General features: G+C 33.4%; 1 protein-coding gene across 1 annotated transcript; it reads right to left on the bottom strand.

Moving 5' to 3' along the window:
* Nucleotides 1-14,736: 14,736 nt before the first annotated feature.
* LOC149943821 (speckle-type POZ protein B-like) lies at nt 14,737-15,723 on the bottom strand. Its single transcript, XM_090176219.1, has one exon. It carries the CDS (start codon nt 15,721-15,723, stop codon nt 14,737-14,739), a length of 987 nt encoding a protein of 328 aa, XP_090032345.1.
* Nucleotides 15,724-25,194: the final 9,471 nt, after the last annotated feature.

Below are 25,194 nucleotides of genomic sequence, written 5' to 3'. Positions count from 1 at the left end.
TTACCGTATTATTTTTCGGTATTCTTTCGCGTATTGAAAGTTAGCGAGTTTTGCTTTTCGCCCGTATTCTTTACCGTATTATTTTTCGGTATTCTTTCGCGTATTGAAAGTTAGCGAGTTTTGCTTTTCACCCGTATTCTTTACCGTATTATTTTTCGGTATTCTTTCGCGTATTGAAAGTTAGCGAGTTTTGCTTTTCGCCCGTATTCTTTACCGTATTATTTTTCGGTATTCTTAAGTTAGCGAGTTTTGCTTTTCACCCGTATTTTTACCGTATTATTTTTCGGTATTCTTTCGCGTATTGAAAGTTAGCGAGTTTTGCTTTTCGCCCGTATTCTTTACCGTATTATTTTTCGGTATTCTTAAGTTAGCGAGTTTTGCTTTTCACCCGTATTCTTTACCGTATTATTTTTCGGTATTCTTTCGCGTATTGAAAGTTAGCGAGTTTTGCTTTTCGCCCGTATTCTTTACCGTATTATTTTTCGGTATTCTTTCGCGTATTGAAAGTTAGCGAGTTTTGCTTTTCGCCCGTATTCTTTACCGTATTATTTTTCGGTATTCTTTCGCGTATTGAAAGTTAGCGAGTTTTGCTTTTCGCCCGTATTCTTTACCGTATTATTTTTCGGTATTCTTAAGTTAGCGAGTTTTGCTTTTCACCCGTATTCTTTACCGTATTATTTTTCGGTATTCTTTCGCGTATTGAAAGTTAGCGAGTTTTGCTTTTCGTCCGTATTCTTTACCGTATTATTTTTCGGTATTCTTAAGTTAGCGAGTTTTGCTTTTCACCCGTATTCTTTACCGTATTATTTTTCGGTATTCTTTCGCGTATTGAAAGTTAGCGAGTTTTGCTTTTCGCCCGTATTCTTTACCGTATTATTTTTCGGTATTCTTTCGCGTATTGAAAGTTAGCGAGTTTTGCTTTTCGCCCGTATTCTTTACCGTATTATTTTTCGGTATTCTTTCGCGTATTGAAAGTTAGCGAGTTTTGCTTTTCGCCCGTATTCTTTACCGTATTATTTTTCGGTATTCTTTCGCGTATTGAAAGTTAGCGAGTTTTGCTTTTCGCCCGTATTCTTTACCGTATTATTTTTCGGTATTCTTTCGCGTATTGAAAGTTAGCGAGTTTTGCTTTTCGCCCGTATTCTTTACCGTATTATTTTTCGGTATTCTTTCGCGTATTGAAAGTTAGCGAGTTTTGCTTTTCGCCCGTATTCTTTACCATATTATTTTTCGGTATTCTTTCGCGTATTGAAAGTTAGCGAGTTTTGCTTTTCACCCGTATTCTTTACCGTATTATTTTTCGGTATTCTTTCGCGTATTGAAAGTTAGCGAGTTTTGCTTTTCGCCCGTATTCTTTACCGTATTATTTTTCGGTATTCTTTCGCGTATTGAAAGTTAGCGAGTTTTGCTTTTCGCCCGTATTCTTTACCGTATTATTTTTCGGTATTCTTTCGCGTATTGAAAGTTAGCGAGTTTTGCTTTTCGCCCGTATTCTTTACCGTATTATTTTTCGGTATTCTTAAGTTAGCGAGTTTTGCTTTTCACCCGTATTCTTTACCGTATTATTTTTCGGTATTCTTTCGCGTATTGAAAGTTAGCGAGTTTTGCTTTTCGCCCGTATTCTTTACCGTATTATTTTTCGGTATTCTTAAGTTAGCGAGTTTTGCTTTTCACCCGTATTCTTTACCGTATTATTTTTCGGTATTCTTTCGCGTATTGAAAGTTAGCGAGTTTTGCTTTTCGCCCGTATTCTTTACCGTATTATTTTTTGGTATTCTTTCAGTATTATTTACCGTATTATTTTTCGGTATTCTTTCGCGTATTGAAAGTTAGCGAGTTTTGCTTTTCGCCCGTATTCTTTACCGTATTATTTTTTGGTATTCTTTCAGTATTATTTACCGTATTATTTTTCGGTATTCTTTCGCGTATTGAAAGTTAGCGAGTTTTGCTTTTCGCCCGTATTCTTTACCGTATTATTTTTCGGTATTCTTTCGCGTATTGAAAGTTAGCGAGTTTTGCTTTTCGCCCGTATTCTTTACCGTATTATTTTTCGGTATTCTTTCGCGTATTGAAAGTTAGCGAGTTTTGCTTTTCGCCCGTATTCTTTACCGTATTATTTTTCGGTATTCTTTCGCGTATTGAAAGTTAGCGAGTTTTGCTTTTCGCCCGTATTCTTTACCGTATTATTTTTCGGTATTCTTTCGCGTATTGAAAGTTAGCGAGTTTTGCTTTTCGCCCGTATTCTTTACCGTATTATTTTTCGGTATTCTTAAGTTAGCGAGTTTTGCTTTTCACCCGTATTCTTTACCGTATTATTTTTCGGTATTCTTTCGCGTATTGAAAGTTAGCGAGTTTTGCTTTTCGCCCGTATTCTTTACCGTATTATTTTTCGGTATTCTTAAGTTAGCGAGTTTTGCTTTTCACCAGTATTCTTTACCGTATTATTTTTCGGTATTCTTTCGCGTATTGAAAGTTAGCGAGTTTTGCTTTTCGCCCGTATTCTTTACCGTATTATTTTTCGGTATTCTTTCGCGTATTGAAAGTTAGCGAGTTTTGCTTTTCGCCCGTATTCTTTACCGTATCATTTTTCGGTATTCTTTCGCGTATTGAAAGTTAGCGAGTTTTGCTTTTCGCCCGTATTCTTTACCGTATTATTTTTCGGTATTCTTTCGCGTATTGAAAGTTAGCGAGTTTTGCTTTTCGCCCGTATTCTTTACCGTATTATTTTTCGGTATTCTTTCGCGTATTGAAAGTTAGCGAGTTTTGCTTTTCGCCCGTATTCTTTACCGTATTATTTTTCGGTATTCTTTCGCGTATTGAAAGTTAGCGAGTTTTGCTTTTCGCCCGTATTCTTTACCGTATTATTTTTCGGTATTCTTAAGTTAGCGAGTTTTGCTTTTCACCCGTATTCTTTACCGTATTATTTTTTGGTATTCTTTCAGTATTATTTACCGTATTATTTTTCGGTATTCTTTCGCGTATTGAAAGTTAGCGAGTTTTGCTTTTCGCCCGTATTCTTTACCGTATTATTTTTTGGTATTCTTTCAGTATTATTTACCGTATTATTTTTCGGTATTCTTTCGCGTATTGAAAGTTAGCGAGTTTTGCTTTTCGCCCGTATTCTTTACCGTATTATTTTTCGGTATTCTTTCGCGTATTGAAAGTTAGCGAGTTTTGCTTTTCGCCCGTATTCTTTACCGTATTATTTTTCGGTATTCTTTCGCGTATTGAAAGTTAGCGAGTTTTGCTTTTCGCCCGTATTCTTTACCGTATTATTTTTCGGTATTCTTAAGTTAGCGAGTTTTGCTTTTCACCCGTATTCTTTACCGTATTATTTTTCGGTATTCTTTCGCGTATTGAAAGTTAGCGAGTTTTGCTTTTCGCCCGTATTCTTTACCGTATTATTTTTCGGTATTCTTTCGCGTATTGAAAGTTAGCGAGTTTTGCTTTTCGCCCGTATTCTTTACCGTATTATTTTTCGGTATTCTTTCGCGTATTGAAAGTTAGCGAGTTTTGCTTTTCGCCCGTATTCTTTACCGTATTATTTTTCGGTATTCTTTCGCGTATTGAAAGTTAGCGAGTTTTGCTTTTCGCCCGTATTCTTTACCGTATTATTTTTCGGTATTCTTAAGTTAGCGAGTTTTGCTTTTCACCCGTATTCTTTACCGTATTATTTTTTGGTATTCTTTCAGTATTATTTACCGTATTATTTTTCGGTATTCTTTCGCGTATTGAAAGTTAGCGAGTTTTGCTTTTCGCCCGTATTCTTTACCGTATTATTTTTTGGTATTCTTTCAGTATTATTTACCGTATTATTTTTCGGTATTCTTTCGCGTATTGAAAGTTAGCGAGTTTTGCTTTTCGCCCGTATTCTTTACCGTATTATTTTTCGGTATTCTTTCGCGTATTGAAAGTTAGCGAGTTTTGCTTTTCGCCCGTATTCTTTACCGTATTATTTTTCGGTATTCTTTCGCGTATTGAAAGTTAGCGAGTTTTGCTTTTCGCCCGTATTCTTTACCGTATTATTTTTCGGTATTCTTAAGTTAGCGAGTTTTGCTTTTCACCCGTATTCTTTACCGTATTATTTTTCGGTATTCTTTCGCGTATTGAAAGTTAGCGAGTTTTGCTTTTCGCCCGTATTCTTTACCGTATTATTTTTCGGTATTCTTAAGTTAGCGAGTTTTGCTTTTCACCCGTATTCTTTACCGTATTATTTTTCGGTATTCTTTCGCGTATTGAAAGTTAGCGAGTTTTGCTTTTCGCCCGTATTCTTTACCGTATTATTTTTCGGTATTCTTAAGTTAGCGAGTTTTGCTTTTCACCCGTATTCTTTACCGTATTATTTTTCGGTATTCTTTCGCGTATTGAAAGTTAGCGAGTTTTGCTTTTCGCCCGTATTCTTTACCGTATTATTTTTCGGTATTCTTAAGTTAGCGAGTTTTGCTTTTCACCCGTATTCTTTACCGTATTATTTTTCGGTATTCTTTCGCGTATTGAAAGTTAGCGAGTTTTGCTTTTCGCCCGTATTCTTTACCGTATTATTTTTCGGTATTCTTTCGCGTATTGAAAGTTAGCGAGTTTTGCTTTTCGCCCGTATTCTTTACCGTATTATTTTTCGGTATTCTTTCGCGTATTGAAAGTTAGCGAGTTTTGCTTTTCGCCCGTATTCTTTACCGTATTATTTTTCGGTATTCTTAAGTTAGCGAGTTTTGCTTTTCACCCGTATTCTTTACCGTATTATTTTTCGGTATTCTTTCGCGTATTGAAAGTTAGCGAGTTTTGCTTTTCGCCCGTATTCTTTACCGTATTATTTTTCGGTATTCTTTCGCGTATTGAAAGTTAGCGAGTTTTGCTTTTCGCCCGTATTCTTTACCGTATTATTTTTCGGTATTCTTAAGTTAGCGAGTTTTGCTTTTCACCCGTATTCTTTACCGTATTATTTTTCGGTATTCTTTCGCGTATTGAAAGTTAGCGAGTTTTGCTTTTCGCCCGTATTCTTTACCGTATTATTTTTCGGTATTCTTTCGCGTATTGAAAGTTAGCGAGTTTTGCTTTTCGCCCGTATTCTTTACCGTATTATTTTTCGGTATTCTTTCGCGTATTGAAAGTTAGCGAGTTTTGCTTTTCGCCCGTATTCTTTACCGTATTATTTTTCGGTATTCTTTCGCGTATTGAAAGTTAGCGAGTTTTGCTTTTCGCCCGTATTCTTTACCGTATTATTTTTCGGTATTCTTTCGCGTATTGAAAGTTAGCGAGTTTTGCTTTTCGCCCGTATTCTTTACCGTATTATTTTTCGGTATTCTTTCGCGTATTGAAAGTTAGCGAGTTTTGCTTTTCGCCCGTATTCTTTACCGTATTATTTTTCGGTATTCTTTCGCGTATTGAAAGTTAGCGAGTTTTGCTTTTCGCCCGTATTCTTTACCATATTATTTTTCGGTATTCTTTCGCGTATTGAAAGTTAGCGAGTTTTGCTTTTCACCCGTATTCTTTACCGTATTATTTTTCGGTATTCTTTCGCGTATTGAAAGTTAGCGAGTTTTGCTTTTCGCCCGTATTCTTTACCGTATTATTTTTCGGTATTCTTTCGCGTATTGAAAGTTAGCGAGTTTTGCTTTTCGCCCGTATTCTTTACCATATTATTTTTCGGTATTCTTTCGCGTATTGAAAGTTAGCGAGTTTTGCTTTTCGCCCGTATTCTTTACCGTATTATTTTTCGGTATTCTTAAGTTAGCGAGTTTTGCTTTTCACCCGTATTCTTTACCGTATTATTTTTCGGTATTCTTTCGCGTATTGAAAGTTAGCGAGTTTTGCTTTTCGCCCGTATTCTTTACCGTATTATTTTTCGGTATTCTTAAGTTAGCGAGTTTTGCTTTTCACCCGTATTCTTTACCGTATTATTTTTCGGTATTCTTTCGCGTATTGAAAGTTAGCGAGTTTTGCTTTTCGCCCGTATTCTTTACCGTATTATTTTTTGGTATTCTTTCAGTATTATTTACCGTATTATTTTTCGGTATTCTTTCGCGTATTGAAAGTTAGCGAGTTTTGCTTTTCGCCCGTATTCTTTACCGTATTATTTTTTGGTATTCTTTCAGTATTATTTACCGTATTATTTTTCGGTATTCTTTCGCGTATTGAAAGTTAGCGAGTTTTGCTTTTCGCCCGTATTCTTTACCGTATTATTTTTCGGTATTCTTTCGCGTATTGAAAGTTAGCGAGTTTTGCTTTTCGCCCGTATTCTTTACCGTATTATTTTTCGGTATTCTTTCGCGTATTGAAAGTTAGCGAGTTTTGCTTTTCGCCCGTATTCTTTACCGTATTATTTTTCGGTATTCTTTCGCGTATTGAAAGTTAGCGAGTTTTGCTTTTCGCCCGTATTCTTTACCGTATTATTTTTCGGTATTCTTTCGCGTATTGAAAGTTAGCGAGTTTTGCTTTTCGCCCGTATTCTTTACCGTATTATTTTTCGGTATTCTTAAGTTAGCGAGTTTTGCTTTTCACCCGTATTCTTTACCGTATTATTTTTCGGTATTCTTTCGCGTATTGAAAGTTAGCGAGTTTTGCTTTTCGCCCGTATTCTTTACCGTATTATTTTTCGGTATTCTTAAGTTAGCGAGTTTTGCTTTTCACCAGTATTCTTTACCGTATTATTTTTCGGTATTCTTTCGCGTATTGAAAGTTAGCGAGTTTTGCTTTTCGCCCGTATTCTTTACCGTATTATTTTTCGGTATTCTTTCGCGTATTGAAAGTTAGCGAGTTTTGCTTTTCGCCCGTATTCTTTACCGTATTATTTTTCGGTATTCTTTCGCGTATTGAAAGTTAGCGAGTTTTGCTTTTCGCCCGTATTCTTTACCGTATTATTTTTCGGTATTCTTTCGCGTATTGAAAGTTAGCGAGTTTTGCTTTTCGCCCGTATTCTTTACCGTATTATTTTTCGGTATTCTTTCGCGTATTGAAAGTTAGCGAGTTTTGCTTTTCGCCCGTATTCTTTACCGTATTATTTTTCGGTATTCTTTCGCGTATTGAAAGTTAGCGAGTTTTGCTTTTCGCCCGTATTCTTTACCGTATTATTTTTCGGTATTCTTAAGTTAGCGAGTTTTGCTTTTCACCCGTATTCTTTACCGTATTATTTTTTGGTATTCTTTCAGTATTATTTACCGTATTATTTTTCGGTATTCTTTCGCGTATTGAAAGTTAGCGAGTTTTGCTTTTCGCCCGTATTCTTTACCGTATTATTTTTTGGTATTCTTTCAGTATTATTTACCGTATTATTTTTCGGTATTCTTTCGCGTATTGAAAGTTAGCGAGTTTTGCTTTTCGCCCGTATTCTTTACCGTATTATTTTTCGGTATTCTTTCGCGTATTGAAAGTTAGCGAGTTTTGCTTTTCGCCCGTATTCTTTACCGTATTATTTTTCGGTATTCTTTCGCGTATTGAAAGTTAGCGAGTTTTGCTTTTCGCCCGTATTCTTTACCGTATTATTTTTCGGTATTCTTAAGTTAGCGAGTTTTGCTTTTCACCCGTATTCTTTACCGTATTATTTTTCGGTATTCTTTCGCGTATTGAAAGTTAGCGAGTTTTGCTTTTCGCCCGTATTCTTTACCGTATTATTTTTCGGTATTCTTAAGTTAGCGAGTTTTGCTTTTCACCCGTATTCTTTACCGTATTATTTTTCGGTATTCTTTCGCGTATTGAAAGTTAGCGAGTTTTGCTTTTCGCCCGTATTCTTTACCGTATTATTTTTCGGTATTCTTAAGTTAGCGAGTTTTGCTTTTCACCCGTATTCTTTACCGTATTATTTTTCGGTATTCTTTCGCGTATTGAAAGTTAGCGAGTTTTGCTTTTCGCCCGTATTCTTTACCGTATTATTTTTCGGTATTCTTAAGTTAGCGAGTTTTGCTTTTCACCCGTATTCTTTACCGTATTATTTTTCGGTATTCTTTCGCGTATTGAAAGTTAGCGAGTTTTGCTTTTCGCCCGTATTCTTTACCGTATTATTTTTCGGTATTCTTTCGCGTATTGAAAGTTAGCGAGTTTTGCTTTTCGCCCGTATTCTTTACCGTATTATTTTTCGGTATTCTTTCGCGTATTGAAAGTTAGCGAGTTTTGCTTTTCGCCCGTATTCTTTACCGTATTATTTTTCGGTATTCTTAAGTTAGCGAGTTTTGCTTTTCACCCGTATTCTTTACCGTATTATTTTTCGGTATTCTTTCGCGTATTGAAAGTTAGCGAGTTTTGCTTTTCGCCCGTATTCTTTACCGTATTATTTTTCGGTATTCTTTCGCGTATTGAAAGTTAGCGAGTTTTGCTTTTCGCCCGTATTCTTTACCGTATTATTTTTCGGTATTCTTAAGTTAGCGAGTTTTGCTTTTCACCCGTATTCTTTACCGTATTATTTTTCGGTATTCTTTCGCGTATTGAAAGTTAGCGAGTTTTGCTTTTCGCCCGTATTCTTTACCATATTATTTTTCGGTATTCTTAAGTTAGCGAGTTTTGCTTTTCACCCGTATTCTTTACCGTATTATTTTTCGGTATTCTTTCGCGTATTGAAAGTTAGCGAGTTTTGCTTTTCGCCCGTATTCTTTACCGTATTATTTTTCGGTATTCTTAAGTTAGCGAGTTTTGCTTTTCACCCGTATTCTTTACCGTATTATTTTTCGGTATTCTTTCGCGTATTGAAAGTTAGCGAGTTTTGCTTTTCGCCCGTATTCTTTACCGTATTATTTTTCGGTATTCTTAAGTTAGCGAGTTTTGCTTTTCGCCCGTATTCTTTACCGTATTATTTTTCGGTATTCTTAAGTTAGCGAGTTTTGCTTTTCGCCCGTATTCTTTACCGTATTATTTTTCGGTATTCTTAAGTTAGCGAGTTTTGCTTTTCACCCGTATTCTTTACCGTATTATTTTTCGGTATTCTTTCGCGTATTGAAAGTTAGCGAGTTTTGCTTTTCGCCCGTATTCTTTACCGTATTATTTTTCGGTATTCTTAAGTTAGCGAGTTTTGCTTTTCGCCCGTATTCTTTACCGTATTATTTTTCGGTATTCTTAAGTTAGCGAGTTTTGCTTTTCGCCCGTATTCTTTACCGTATTATTTTTCGGTATTCTTAAGTTAGCGAGTTTTGCTTTTCACCCGTATTCTTTACCGTATTATTTTTCGGTATTCTTTCGCGTATTGAAAGTTAGCGAGTTTTGCTTTTCGCCCGTATTCTTTACCGTATTATTTTTCGGTATTCTTAAGTTAGCGAGTTTTGCTTTTCGCCCGTATTCTTTACCGTATTATTTTTCGGTATTCTTTCGCGTATTGAAAGTTAGCGAGTTTTGCTTTTCGCCCGTATTCTTTACCGTATTATTTTTCGGTATTCTTTCGCGTATTGAAAGTTAGCGAGTTTTGCTTTTCACCCGTATTCTTTACCGTATTATTTTTCGGTATTCTTTCGCGTATTGAAAGTTAGCGAGTTTTGCTTTTCGCCCGTATTCTTTACCGTATTATTTTTCGGTATTCTTAAGTTAGCGAGTTTTGCTTTTCACCCGTATTCTTTACCGTATTATTTTTTGGTATTCTTTCAGTATTATTTACCGTATTATTTTTCGGTATTCTTTCGCGTATTGAAAGTTAGCGAGTTTTGCTTTTCGCCCGTATTCTTTACCGTATTATTTTTTGGTATTCTTTCAGTATTATTTACCGTATTATTTTTCGGTATTCTTTCGCGTATTGAAAGTTAGCGAGTTTTGCTTTTCGCCCGTATTCTTTACCGTATTATTTTTCGGTATTCTTTCGCGTATTGAAAGTTAGCGAGTTTTGCTTTTCGCCCGTATTCTTTACCGTATTATTTTTCGGTATTCTTTCGCGTATTGAAAGTTAGCGAGTTTTGCTTTTCGCCCGTATTCTTTACCGTATTATTTTTCGGTATTCTTTCGCGTATTGAAAGTTAGCGAGTTTTGCTTTTCGCCCGTATTCTTTACCGTATTATTTTTCGGTATTCTTTCGCGTATTGAAAGTTAGCGAGTTTTGCTTTTCGCCCGTATTCTTTACCGTATTATTTTTCGGTATTCTTAAGTTAGCGAGTTTTGCTTTTCACCCGTATTCTTTACCGTATTATTTTTCGGTATTCTTAAGTTAGCGAGTTTTGCTTTTCGCCCGTATTCTTTACCGTATTATTTTTCGGTATTCTTAAGTTAGCGAGTTTTGCTTTTCGCCCGTATTCTTTACCGTATTATTTTTCGGTATTCTTAAGTTAGCGAGTTTTGCTTTTCACCCGTATTCTTTACCGTATTATTTTTCGGTATTCTTTCGCGTATTGAAAGTTAGCGAGTTTTGCTTTTCGCCCGTATTCTTTACCGTATTATTTTTCGGTATTCTTAAGTTAGCGAGTTTTGCTTTTCGCCCGTATTCTTTACCGTATTATTTTTCGGTATTCTTAAGTTAGCGAGTTTTGCTTTTCGCCCGTATTCTTTACCGTATTATTTTTCGGTATTCTTAAGTTAGCGAGTTTTGCTTTTCACCCGTATTCTTTACCGTATTATTTTTCGGTATTCTTTCGCGTATTGAAAGTTAGCGAGTTTTGCTTTTCGCCCGTATTCTTTACCGTATTATTTTTCGGTATTCTTAAGTTAGCGAGTTTTGCTTTTCGCCCGTATTCTTTACCGTATTATTTTTCGGTATTCTTTCGCGTATTGAAAGTTAGCGAGTTTTGCTTTTCGCCCGTATTCTTTACCGTATTATTTTTCGGTATTCTTAAGTTAGCGAGTTTTGCTTTTCACCCGTATTCTTTACCGTATTATTTTTTGGTATTCTTTCAGTATTATTTACCGTATTATTTTTCGGTATTCTTTCGCGTATTGAAAGTTAGCGAGTTTTGCTTTTCGCCCGTATTCTTTACCGTATTATTTTTCGGTATTCTTAAGTTAGCGAGTTTTGCTTTTCACCCGTATTCTTTACCGTATTATTTTTCGGTATTCTTTCGCGTATTGAAAGTTAGCGAGTTTTGCTTTTCGCCCGTATTCTTTACCGTATTATTTTTCGGTATTCTTAAGTTAGCGAGTTTTGCTTTTCGCCCGTATTCTTTACCGTATTATTTTTCGTTATTCTTTCGCGTATTGAAAGTTAGCGAGTTTTGCTTTTCGCCCGTATTCTTTACCGTATTATTTTTCGGTATTCTTAAGTTAGCGAGTTTTGCTTTTCACCCGTATTCTTTACCGTATTATTTTTTGGTATTCTTTCAGTATTATTTACCGTATTATTTTTCGGTATTCTTTCGCGTATTGAAAGTTAGCGAGTTTTGCTTTTCGCCCGTATTCTTTACCGTATTATTTTTCGGTATTCTTAAGTTAGCGAGTTTTGCTTTTCGCCCGTATTCTTTACCGTATTATTTTTCGGTATTCTTAAGTTAGCGAGTTTTGCTTTTCGCCCGTATTCTTTACCGTATTATTTTTCGGTATTCTTAAGTTAGCGAGTTTTGCTTTTCACCCGTATTCTTTACCGTATTATTTTTCGGTATTCTTTCGCGTATTGAAAGTTAGCGAGTTTTGCTTTTCGCCCGTATTCTTTACCGTATTATTTTTCGGTATTCTTAAGTTAGCGAGTTTTGCTTTTCGCCCGTATTCTTTACCGTATTATTTTTCGGTATTCTTAAGTTAGCGAGTTTTGCTTTTCGCCCGTATTCTTTACCGTATTATTTTTCGGTATTCTTAAGTTAGCGAGTTTTGCTTTTCACCCGTATTCTTTACCGTATTATTTTTCGGTATTCTTTCGCGTATTGAAAGTTAGCGAGTTTTGCTTTTCGCCCGTATTCTTTACCGTATTATTTTTCGGTATTCTTAAGTTAGCGAGTTTTGCTTTTCGCCCGTATTCTTTACCGTATTATTTTTCGGTATTCTTTCGCGTATTGAAAGTTAGCGAGTTTTGCTTTTCGCCCGTATTCTTTACCGTATTATTTTTCGGTATTCTTAAGTTAGCGAGTTTTGCTTTTCACCCGTATTCTTTACCGTATTATTTTTTGGTATTCTTTCAGTATTATTTACCGTATTATTTTTCGGTATTCTTTCGCGTATTGAAAGTTAGCGAGTTTTGCTTTTCGCCCGTATTCTTTACCGTATTATTTTTCGGTATTCTTAAGTTAGCGAGTTTTGCTTTTCACCCGTATTCTTTACCGTATTATTTTTCGGTATTCTTTCGCGTATTGAAAGTTAGCGAGTTTTGCTTTTCGCCCGTATTCTTTACCGTATTATTTTTCGGTATTCTTAAGTTAGCGAGTTTTGCTTTTCGCCCGTATTCTTTACCGTATTATTTTTCGTTATTCTTTCGCGTATTGAAAGTTAGCGAGTTTTGCTTTTCGCCCGTATTCTTTACCGTATTATTTTTCGGTATTCTTAAGTTAGCGAGTTTTGCTTTTCACCCGTATTCTTTACCGTATTATTTTTTGGTATTCTTTCAGTATTATTTACCGTATTATTTTTCGGTATTCTTTCGCGTATTGAAAGTTAGCGAGTTTTGCTTTTCACCCGTATTCTTTACCGTATTATTTTTTGGTATTCTTTCAGTATTATTTACCGTATTATTTTTCGGTATTCTTTCGCGTATTGAAAGTTAGCGAGTTTTGCTTTTCGCCCGTATTCTTTGCCGTATTATTTTTCGGTATTCTTTCGCGTATTGAAAGTTAGCGAGTTTTGCTTTTCGCCCGTATTCTTTACCGTATTATTTTTCGGTATTCTTTCGCGTATTGAAAGTTAGCGAGTTTTGCTTTTCGCCCGTATTCTTTACCGTATTATTTTTCGGTATTCTTTCGCGTATTGAAAGTTAGCGAGTTTTGCTTTTCGCCCGTATTCTTTACCGTATTATTTTTCGGTATTCTTTCGCGTATTGAAAGTTAGCGAGTTTTGCTTTTCGCCCGTATTCTTTACCGTATTATTTTTCGGTATTCTTTCGCGTATTGAAAGTTAGCGAGTTTTGCTTTTCGCCCGTATTCTTTACCGTATTATTTTTCGGTATTCTTAAGTTAGCGAGTTTTGCTTTTCACCCGTATTCTTTACCGTATTATTTTTTGGTATTCTTTCAGTATTATTTACCGTATTATTTTTCGGTATTCTTTCGCGTATGGAAAGTTAGCGGGTTTTGCTGGGTTTTTAAATCTTAGTTAGCTTTTCAGTCGACTAATTAAAGAACAAACTCAAAGTTAGCTCTCCCAAAAGTTATTAGGATGAATCGTCAGAAGGAAAAAAAAAATATTAAGTTTTCTGAAGACGGTTTTGTTATGGTGCCGTACTTTTATTACATACAAATCAAAAAGACCCCGGGTGAAGCCGGGTATTAAAGCTAGTGATATATAAAATTATAAAGCCGTTGATTGGACTTAATAATAAGATTTGACAAAAGTGGATAATGGTGATGAGATAGCTAGCCTGGATGTGGTAAGCATGTACCCTAACATTCCGCTTACTAAAGCTTTAGAAGAGTTACAAAAAAGACCCGCGGAAGATCCAAATTTGAAAGATCGTACTAATTTAAATATTGATACTATTAAGAAGTTTGCAGATTTGGGTTTAAGTAATACATATTTCCTTTTCAACGAAATTTTTATAAACAGTTAAAAGGTCTTGCTTTGGGTTGTTGTATCTCAGGAGCGATTGGCTAATATTTACTTAGAAACAATAGAAAATGAAAATTATAAAATTTTGACTTATTTAATATTATACAACCGTTATATGGATGCTATTCTTATTTTTAAAGAAAAACATTTAAGTAGGAAATTTATCTTGGGATCCATTAATAAAATTGATGAAAATGTAATATTTACGTATGAAGGGGAAAACAATTGCCTGCCATTTTAAGATTTATTGTTAATGAAGAAACGATTAATGTCTTATTACCAAAAACCTACACAGGGCCAAATATTTGTAATTTATAACTCAGCGCACCCAAGTAGCATTAAAATTAGTTTAATAAAAGGTTTGAAATTTGAAATAGAACAAATCAGTGACAATCCAATACCAGATGAAGAAAGAATATTTAAACATCTTGTATAATGTGATTACCTAAAAAATGGTAAGATAAACTTTTTATTCTAACATTGTAAAAGATGACCCTTATAAAAATTGACAGATAATGATAAAAAAGAAAAAAAGATTTTGGTCTTGCCATATGTAAAAGACATAAGTGAAAAAAAAATCGTCTGTTGAAAAACATAATATCGGGTTAGTCAATAATAAATTTGGTAATTTTAATTCTATGATGTTAAAAAACAAACCAAAAAAAGAAGCGGGAATTGTTTATTTGATTCCTTTTAATTGTAATGGTATATATGTTGATCAAACAAAATGTAGGTCAATTTTATTTTCCGATTTAATAATTTGTCATTATATCGCCGACATAAGCTCCAGTTTTCATTATGGCAACCATTTAATTTTATCTAAGCCTTTCTCAAGCGCTAATTATAATTAACCGACGAACAAAACTCCGCGTCATCAGTACCTCGAAGTTCAAGTGCGAACTACGTAGGAGCCTTACTTTCAACATTATAATGTGTATGTGACCAAGTATTAAGAAATAAATTGAACACTGTCTTAAAAATTAAAACCTTAAATACCAAAGAAATTAGATTTTTATAATCAATATAATAAACTACACGTCATAAATAAAATCACAAATATCTTACTTAGTTACCAATTTTGCTTAGAGGAAGCTATTAAGTGCATGAAATATCACAAAACCGCATAAAAGTCACCGTGATTTTATATAAAGTTCGCTTATTTCGTGGTTGCAATGATGGCAGCGGCTGCTTTCTTGAGCTTTTTCGCGCTATGTTGGACGGCGAATAAAAATAGCTCCGTTGCATTCTCCAATTCCACTTCGTTGATGAGCAATTCTTCGCATATTTTTTGTAGCTGGTCCATGCGGTACATGTCGGCGATTCGATACATGTTGCGAGTTGATTCCACACTCAGCGAGAAATCCAAATTGCCCAAGTATATATATTCCAGAAACACTCGCAGTTCCTCCGCGTTCATTTCTTTGGACAAATCCAGGACGTTCTCTCGATTTTCGGCCATGTCGCTTTCGAACATGCCCTTGAAATAACTGCAACTCGCTGCTAGTATAGCTTTGTGGCATTTGAACTCCTGACCCGATGACTTGAGGAGGATGTCAGAGCAAAGTCCTTCCTGATACAAAGACCGAAAAAGGAGTACCCCAGTCATATCAATGGTATCATCTTGTTCAGGGCTATACCCTATTTTTAAGGACACGGTTGGTTTGTTATAGAAGGCTTGACCCACGCACTGTATGGTCAAGTGGCCATTTGGCAAGTAAATCTCTTTATTTTTCTCAATGGTGCTTCTCTTGATGAAACAGGAAAAACCATACCCGGCCCCCGTGGTCAGTTTATCTTGAGGAATATGGAGTGTCAACGTTTTTATTTTGGCACTTTCTGCAACTATTGACAATTTCATCGTAGCTTTGACTATTTCGTTGTTTACCACTTTCTCGGCAAGTGTCACGTACAATGCAATATCATTTTTATTCATTTCTGATTTAACAAAAGGCTTGACTTGTAGAATCCATTTGGTGCCGCATTTTTTCGAGCACTGCATCAACGGGCACGACAGTTGTTCTCCAGGATTGCAAACCTGATTCAGAAAATGTTCTATTGTCATCGAAATCCTTAATTCGTGGCACTCTTTGCTAATCAGCACATTGTTCCATTCGGAATCATCCGAGTCACTGCAAGCCGCCATTGACGTAGAAGAATGATATTGTTTCCCGAGTGAAAGACTTAGTTTTGATACTGCCGTTATAATAATAACCATCCTTTCTTAAAGGGCAACGCAAGTGACCATGCAGGGGGTAAATTATCTTATAGATAAAAAGAACGACTGCGCATGCGCTATCTGCCATAGCCTTTCCATCTGTAAAAAAACAGAACCATATTTTCCGAATTTATTTTGTATAAATGCGCCTCTCGCGGTTTTTACGCAAAATTCATGCATTCTTTAGTCGCGAAAATGGCCGAGGAAAGTGAAGTCTCCGTGCTTACCGACAAATCGGATCCTAAACTTCTACAAAATAAATGTAATAAAAAAAGATAAATATTCTGTCGGGGTATAATGATATGGAAATTGTTAAGAGAGACGGGATATAGGAGTGTGTGTGGTGTTGAATTTTCTTAATATAATGTGAGGCTAGCGGCAGAGAATTACCGCGTCCAAGGCCTAATGTTTCAACTTCCATTATTAAAAATATTCAATTCACAAATAATTTTATTCCAAAACATTGTTAAATCGAAAATGTCAAAGTCCAACTCTCGGAAACTAACCCAGTTCTTTTCTCCATAATAAATAAATTAAGCTAGGAATAAATTCCTGGGTTCGAAAAATTCGCGAATGAGAGCGAAATTGCGCTGTATAAAATCTTCCTTGGAAAACCTACTTACGGCTTGTTGAAGAAAACATAGTTCCCCCCCCCCCCCCTGCATGACCACTTGTGTTGCCCTTTAAGTTCGAGACTCGAAAATGCCACCGTTATCAACACAAAACCACCGAAAAACACACCCCTCCTTCAAAACCTCCTCAGTAAAAAACTATTTTCTTGGGACCAATAGACGGTAAAATAAATGGGGGTGGAATTTTAAACCGTCATTGCCACTTAAAAACTGGACACTAGCCAGGGAGGGAACACCGGATTGGTTGGTATTGGAGCATGCGCAGAGGCCAATTTTTAACTTTCGCCGAGTAACAAATATCTAAATCGTGATTCTTCGTAGAGCACGTGGCGCCATCTAAGTAAACTGACCGTTATATTTCGGGAATAAAAGCTAGACAAAATGGTTGTTTAACTGTAAATTTACCTATAACTTGAATTCTTTAAATTAAAATACAAATTATTAACTGAGATCAATCGTAATGACGTGAAAAACGGTTGAAATGATTTCAGTGACAATTAAAGTCGCGAAGCGGAGAGGCTGGCAGCCATGTTGTCACGAAACGTTTCCCCTTTTTTCGTACCCCCAAATTCAAAAACCCTTCAGAGGCTGGGAAGCCGTTGGAATTTATTTTACCGTCTATTGAATATTGATTTTATATTTTTACCTCTCCGAGGGGACTATGTCTCCTAGGAGGGGTTATACAATCACCGTGTCTGTCTGTCTGTCTGTGCAAAGCTTAATCATTGCGTACGCAGTTTCTCGAAATCGCTGCGTTCGCAGATGCTAGGAATTAGGGAACGAAGTCGAAGGGTTGGCAAAACAACCGTGCGATGGTGAGCGTTAGCGGATTAATTTGTGGTCGGGTTTGGTTTGGATATTAATTTCGTTAACGCTCATCGTCGCGACAGTTATAACTCAGTTTGATTGGATATTTCGTTATTGTAATGTTTATGTGTAGGATGTGAATGTTGAGTTTGTGTTATGACGGTTGTGGGTGTTGGGTGTGTTCTGTTTGTGTTTGTTGGGTTATCTTTTGTTTTTTGATGTTATTTTTTTCCCACGAAAATGTCCAGTGTGTACGTCATGTTCTTTAGCTTATCCGGTTTCAGTATAATAACGTCGAAAATTCCTGTTTGTTAATAGTAAGGTGTCGCACTTCTTTTTCTATTGTTTGGTTTCTAAATTCTTGAAGGAATTTCTTGCTTGATTGCGTTATATTTTTCTTCCCGTTATTTTTTCTTTGAACCCTGATCGATGGAGTTAATATTATATATTTTCTATTAAGTATTTTTGTTTTGAAGGCTGATCGATTGGGTTAATATTAAATATTTTTATATTCGTTATTTTTGCTCTGAAGTCTGATTGATTGGGTTATTATTATAAATTTTTCTATGAATTATTTTTGCTCTGAAGTCTGATTGGGTTATTATTATATATATTTTTTGTAATCTATTTCGTTTTTACAGTCGTCTATCTTTATCTATTGTGTGTTTAGCGTATTTAGTTTTCAAACGTTCATTTATGAAGAAAATATCGAGTTGAATACATCGTGCTCTTACACTTATGTTGGTCTGGTTTTTAACTGGATCGTCATTACTTCGTACTTTATTTTAAACTTTTTCTCGACGGATTAAGATGTTTAATGCAGTTCATCAATTGGGTTTGTTGGTTTTTATTTATAGAGAGCCCTAACCCCTAACTATTCCGTCTACGGTCATGTATTGATATACCAGCTATCGCTTAGTCAAGTGGCTTTCTGTGCTTTGTGAATGGTCAGTTTTTCGCTTCTTGTTAATACATTTTTTATTGGTGTGGATATTTGGACATCTACGATTCCTAATGCAGTCATTGATTTCCTGGGTGTGCATGTCATTATGTGATATTGGAAATTGGACGGCATTGGTCTTTTTCATGCGGTATGTGTCACAACGTCCACAGGAAGTCTACGAGTCGTCCACTACCAGATATCGAATATAGCTATTCTACAGTGTTTCATCAAGGGCGAGTGTTGAAATAAAATGAGCGTTAAAGATGCACCAAGTATTTCGTAAGCGAGAAAAATACAAATACCCACTGTAGATATTTCTTTCATTAAAATTTGCTTAGTATTATATTTAACTGATAAACTTGTACTCTAAATTGGGTTAAATTCAATTGTGCATTGTTTTAGTACGTCTAACTCACTGTTGTAACTACTTAATTTTTATTATTCTGAATAAATTAAACTCAGTTGTTTCGTCTCAATTATTTTAATTATAATAAAAAAATTATATCGGGCGGGATTGAACCGCGATTACGTTTTATGTAAATAACTCGGAATTGCGGAGATATCTTTAAGGGTCGTCTCGAGAAATTAATACCACTAGGGACAATTCTTCCGAGGAGAGGTATATTTTGGCTTGCCAACTTGTTTTAAATTGTGATTCACAAGAGGCACACAATTTGTAAATCACAAATTTTACAATTTCAAGTAAAGTAAAAGAAAATATATTTTCGAACTATGACCTTAAAGGGTGAAATATTTTCAACACCATCCCGGCTTCGGAATGTTTTTGAAGTTGGGATAGGAAAAAAGGGGAACAATTTCTTTGACAGCATGTTTGACACCCTCATAGGGTTCGGCAAACGGGTAAAAGTTATTTTATTTTTCAAAATTAATTTAGGAAAGTGATGGCGAGACGCCGATCCCGATCCCGGGATCGGCGGGATCCGGGATTTAAGGGGTGAAATGGGGGTAAAATCGTCAAAAAGTCAATGTATTTATGATATTTCTCGCGACGATTTGTTTTTTCGTATATTGTGTCCAGGCCAACTTGTTCATCGCTTATCTCGAAAGATACTTGAACGTATATCTTATCAAGTTTTATCGTACGGAATAAGTTGAAATGATGTAAAAATTGATAACCTAGGCGACGCGTGCGCAGATTACCCCGGGGGACGCGGTTAATTTGAATTTAAGAGTGTTTTGACGTCATGGAATATTCGTTGTTAAAGTAGAATGGAAATATTTTTAAACTTCATTTTAATAACATTATCACGTAAGTGGTACTTAAATATGCTTGGCACTTGAACCAATCTCACGAGTATTTCTTAAAACGAATATCTCGATCGCGTTTTATCGTACGAAATAAGTGGAAATTATGTAAGTTGTATGATACTTGATAACCTAGGCGGGAAGATAGCGCGCGCGTGCGCGGTTTACCTGGGAGGCGTGGATTGCCAGGGCGCGCGGTTAATTTGAATTTAAAACATGGATTCTTTCTCCGAAATAATTCATGTACCCAAAATTGGACCGCAAGTTTTTTTTTCTTTTTAGGGGAATCTCTATGGGAGTTTAACATTACAATAAAGCTAATAGGTCAAGTTTGGGGTACTTTTGGTCCGAAATGGGGTACATAGGGCCGAAAATGGTGACTTTGGTCGTTTTTAGGGTACTTTTGGTCTAATTTGGTCCATTTTTGGGTATATCAGAAAAGCAGTTGGAAAAACGAAGAGCCTTATTTTTTTCCACCCATCTCCAAACTCCAAAAATGTATTGCTTTAATTTATTTATCGCTTCCGTAGGTATAAAATAAGATAAAAACCACTTACCTATATTTTAATTACGGTAAATTAAAAATACTTAATTAGTGTACTTCAAAAGTCGCTTGGTGACTTAGGCCTAGGGTGGTGCCTTGGGTATTAGCCGAGCTGATTATTATTATTATTACTAAGTTAGGTTTAAAAGAACCTTTTGTAACAATTCCAATATGTAAATATAGGTAAAAGGATTGAAAAAATACTTAAAGTAAGTGGTTTTACTGATAAACTCTAAAGGAATTTAACTTTGAAGGGTATCTTAGATTATTGTTTTTAATTTTATTCAAGTTGAAAACGTATTAAGAGTCCTTCAAAGTACTATAAAAGGATTTTATTTACGAACTAAATTCATATTTTCTTCAAACTTTCAATTCGCTTTTATTACTATTTAAATACGGTAAAATATAATTCTTATACACAAATATAGTCAGAAAGATACTATAAAACACTAAAATTAAAATTAAATTAAATTTGTGTGGATAAGATTTGTAAATATCATTTTGAAACTAAGAACTTTCACGTGAGCTCTGTTATTGAGATTGTTATTCCAATAAAGCAATTCTTTGAGTAGTGGGGAGGTTTTCCGGGAATTTTCCCGCATACGAGTGCGTTTACCGCGTATATTTCCGTATAAGGGCGTTTTCCACGTAGTTTTTCCGCAAATGAGCACGTTTTTCGACACACCAGCGCGTTTTCCGCGTAGTTTTCCGAATTGGGGATCTTGTTTCTTGGTATGTTGATGAAAACTGAGAAAAATTTGGGATATACTGATAAAATATTACTCTTATTGACGGGAATTCTCGTCACTGCTTTAAGGAAAATAATTTTTTGAGACAAGGCTGCCATCTATAGAAGCGTTTTACAGTTCATTTAAAAATCTATTTTTTTTAAATCATCATCTCATTCGTAATTGCCTTTCTATCTCTTCAATTTTAAAAGTATCCTAATTAATTCTATATTTTTAACATTAACAAGTCTCCAAATTATACCAACTTTTAACCAATTTTCCCCAATTGTACTAATTTTTAACAGAATTTCCTAAATTATTCTAATTTTACCATAAGCCAACTTAATTTCAAAACTATTGTCTATTTATGAAAATTGAGTTTTGTACGCATTTTGAATCGTTTGATTTTTATCCCTAAAATAGGTGATTTGTAGGAAATTTATATTATTTTTATTGGCTTTACGATATTTCAAGTTAATTTATAAAATTTATAAATGAGTTTAATTAAATTAATAATTAAGTTTCGTTCGTATATTGAATCGGTATTTATTTATAATAATTTTTTCACCTAGATTAATTTTTTATCCCCCACACTCTCGATCCAGCTCCCTACTATACGTGTCCATTTATAATATCAAAATTGAACCGTCATGAATAATCCATATAAACGTAAAAGACGCGGGCGTCTTGAAGTCCAAGTTTCGTTTCCACTGAAATATAAACAACAAGAGGAAAGGGTCTTTCTGGTGACCTAACTTTTAACATTGCTGGACGTTTTATACTTATTGTGTTCTGTTACTTATAGTCATATGAATTTCCATTCATTCGAGGAAGTTAGTGAAATAGTGGAAGAGTATAATAGGACGTGGTTAGATATGCAAGAAATAAAAGAGCATTTGGACGAAATAAAAAAGCATTTAAAAAAGTGGGAATTGAAGTTAGAAGAAGCTTGTCAAAGGGAAATTGTACTGATAAATAAAGTTAAAGATATAAAAACAAATACAATTGGATTGAAAATATTGCAAGATAGTTGGAAGGGAGCAGAGAAGTAAAGGGATAATATTGTATGTCATTGATTGGCTTAAGACCTGTTAAATAAAATATAAAATAAAATATAAAATAAAATAAAATATAAAATAAAATATGAAATAAAATAAAATATAAAATAAAATATGAAATAAAATAAAATATAAAATAAAATATGAAATAAAATAAAATATAAAATAAAATAAAATAAAATATACAATAAAATGCAATAAAATATAAAAAAAATATTAAAATATTAAAATTACTAATTTTTAACAGAATTTCCTAAATTATTCTAATTTTTACTATAAGCCAACTTAATTTTAAAACTATTGTCTATTTATGAAAATTAAGTTTTGTAGATATTTTGAATCGTTTCATTTTTATCTCTAAAATGGGCGATTTGTAATAAATTTATATTATTTTTATCGGCTTTACGATATTTCAAGTTAATTTATAAAATTTATAAATGAGTTTAATTAAATTAATAATTATTTTCTCTTCTTATCTTTATGTCAAGTGTTTTAAATAGCGACATGAAATACACTTTATTTTTTAACTACGTCAGGGAATATTTGACAAATGTCACGAGTGTTTTGATTACCAACGTTTTTTAAATAAATCGGAAAATTTGTGGATAATGAATAAACAATTCCGCAAAAACTTATTGCTATAATTTATTTATCGCTTCCGTAAGTATAAAATAAGATAAAAACCACTTACCTATATTTTAATTACGGTAAATGAAAAATACTTAATTAATGTACTAAGTTACGTTTAAAAGAACCTTTTGTAACAATTCCAATATGTAAATATAGGTAAAAGGATTGAATAAATACTTAAAGTAAGTGGTTTTACTGATAAACTCTAAAGGAATTTAACTTTAAAGGGTATCTTAGATTATTGTTTTTAATTTTATTCAAGTTGAAAACGTATTAAGAGTCCTTCAAAGTACTATAAAAGGATTTTATTTACGAACTAAATTCATATATTCTTCAAACTTTCAATTCGCTTTTATTACTATTTAAATACGGTAAAATATAATTCTTATACACAAATATAGTCAGAAAGATACTATAAAACACTAAAATTAAAATTAAATTAAATTTGTGTGGATAAGATTTGTAAATATCATTTTGAAACTAATAACTTTCACGCTTTATTTAACTCAAATATTAATTAATTTGGAAATATATTCGATGCTTTCTTGTTTTCTACCAGTTCATTTTAAGTACGTTAATCTATTTTAGTCCTATTTACGCCTATTTTAGGCCTAAGAGTAACCTGCACGTCCATTTTTCGTACTGTGTGTATTAAAACTTCTTAGCGAAAGGCAGAAGCTGTTTATTCTAACGCCTATTAGCTAGATTATTCGCGTGTTCTTTGTTATGGAATTTTCTAGAATAGCAAAGTAAAACTAAAACGTAAACCAAGTTTAAAACGAAACTAATAACATTTTTAAAATAGTAAGCATCGAATATATTTCCAAATTAATTAATATTTGAGTTAAATAAAGCGTGAAAGTTATTAGTTTCAAAATGATATTTACAAATCTTATCCACACAAATTTAATTTAATTTTAATTTTAGTGTTTTATAGTATCTTTCTGACTATATTTGTGTATAAGAATTATATTTTACCGTATTTAAATAGTAATAAAAGCGAATTGAAAGTTTGAAGAAAATATGAATTTAGTTCGTAAATAAAATCCTTTTATAGTACTTTGAAGGACTCTTAATACGTTTTCAACTTGAATAAAATTAAAAACAATAATCTAAGATACCCTTTAAAGTTAAATTCCTTTAGAGTTTATCAGTAAAACCACTTACTTTAAGTATTTATTCAATCCTTTTACCTATATTTACATATTGGAATTGTTACAAAAGGTTCTTTTAAACGTAACTTAGTACATTAATTAAGTATTTTTCATTTACCGTAATTAAAATATAGGTAAGTGGTTTTTATCTTATTTTATACTTACGGAAGCGATAAATAAATTATAGCAATAAATTTTTGCGGAATTGTTTATTCATTATCCACAAATTTTCCGATTTATTTAAAAAACGTTGGTAATCAAAACACTCGTGACATTTGTCAAATATTCCCTGACGTAGTTAAAAAATAAAGTGTATTTCATGTCGCTATTTAAAACACTTGACATAAAGATAAGCAGATAAAATAATTATTAATTTAATTAAACTCATTTATAAATTTTTTAAATTAACTTGAAATATCGTAAAGCCGATAAAAATAATATAAATTTATTACAAATCGCCCATGTTAAAGATAAAAATGAAACGATTCAAAATATCTACAAAACTTAATTTTCATAAAAAGACAATAGTTTTAAAATTAAGTTGGCTTATGGTAAAAATTAGAATAATTTAGGAAATTCTGTTAAAAATTAGTAATTTTAATATTTTAATATTTTTTATATTTTATTTCATTTTATTTTATATTTTATTTTATTTCATTTTATTTTATATTTTATTTTATTTCATTTTATTTTATATTTTATTTTATTTCATATTTTATTTTATATTTTACTTTATTTCATATTTTACTTTATATTTTATTTAACAGGTCTTAAGCCAATCAATGACATACAATATTATCCCTTTACTTCTCTGCTCCCTTCCAACTATCTTGCAATATTTTCAATCCAATTGTATTTGTTTTTATATCTTTAACTTTATTTATCAGTACAATTTCCCTTTGACAAGCTTCTTCTAACTTCAATTCCCACTTTTTTAAATGCTTTTTTATTTCGTCCAAATGCTCTTTTATTTCTTGCATGTCTAACCACGTCCTATTATACTCTTCCACTATTTCACTAACTTCCTCGAATGAATGGAAATCCATATGACTATAGTAACAGAACACAATAAGTATAAAACGTCCTGCAATGTTAAAAGTTAGGTCACCAGAAAGACCCTTTCCTCTTGTTGTTTCTATTTCAGTGGAAACGAAACTTGGACTTCAAGACGCCCGCGTCTTTTACGTTTATATGGATTATTCATGACGGTTCAATTTTGATATTATAAATGGACACGTATAGTAGGGAGCTGGATCGAGAGTGTGGGGGATAAAAAATTAATCTAGGTGAAAAAATTATTATAAATAAATACCGATTCAATATACGAACGAAACTTAATTATTAATTTAATTAAACTCATTTATAAATTTTATAAATTAACTTGAAATATCGTAAAGCCAATAAAAATAATATAAATTTCCTACAAATCACCCATTTTAGGGATAAAAATGAAACGATTCAAAATACGTACAAAACTCAATTTTCATAAATAGACAATAGTTTTGAAATTAAGTTGGCTTATGGTAAAATTAGAATAATTTAGGAAATTCTGTTAAAAATTAGTATATTTGGGGAAAATTGGTTAATGTTAAAAATATATAATTAATTAGGATACTTTTAAAATTGAAGAGATAGAA

This window comes from Leiobunum rupestre, chromosome 5 (genome assembly GCF_980474605.1).
Source record: "Leiobunum rupestre chromosome 5, qqLeiRupe1.1.hap1, whole genome shotgun sequence".
NCBI classification, from domain to species: Eukaryota; Metazoa; Arthropoda; class Arachnida; order Opiliones; family Sclerosomatidae; genus Leiobunum; species Leiobunum rupestre.
Note: the sequence above shows the minus strand (reverse complement) of the source record. Positions and strands in the feature narration are given on the sequence as shown.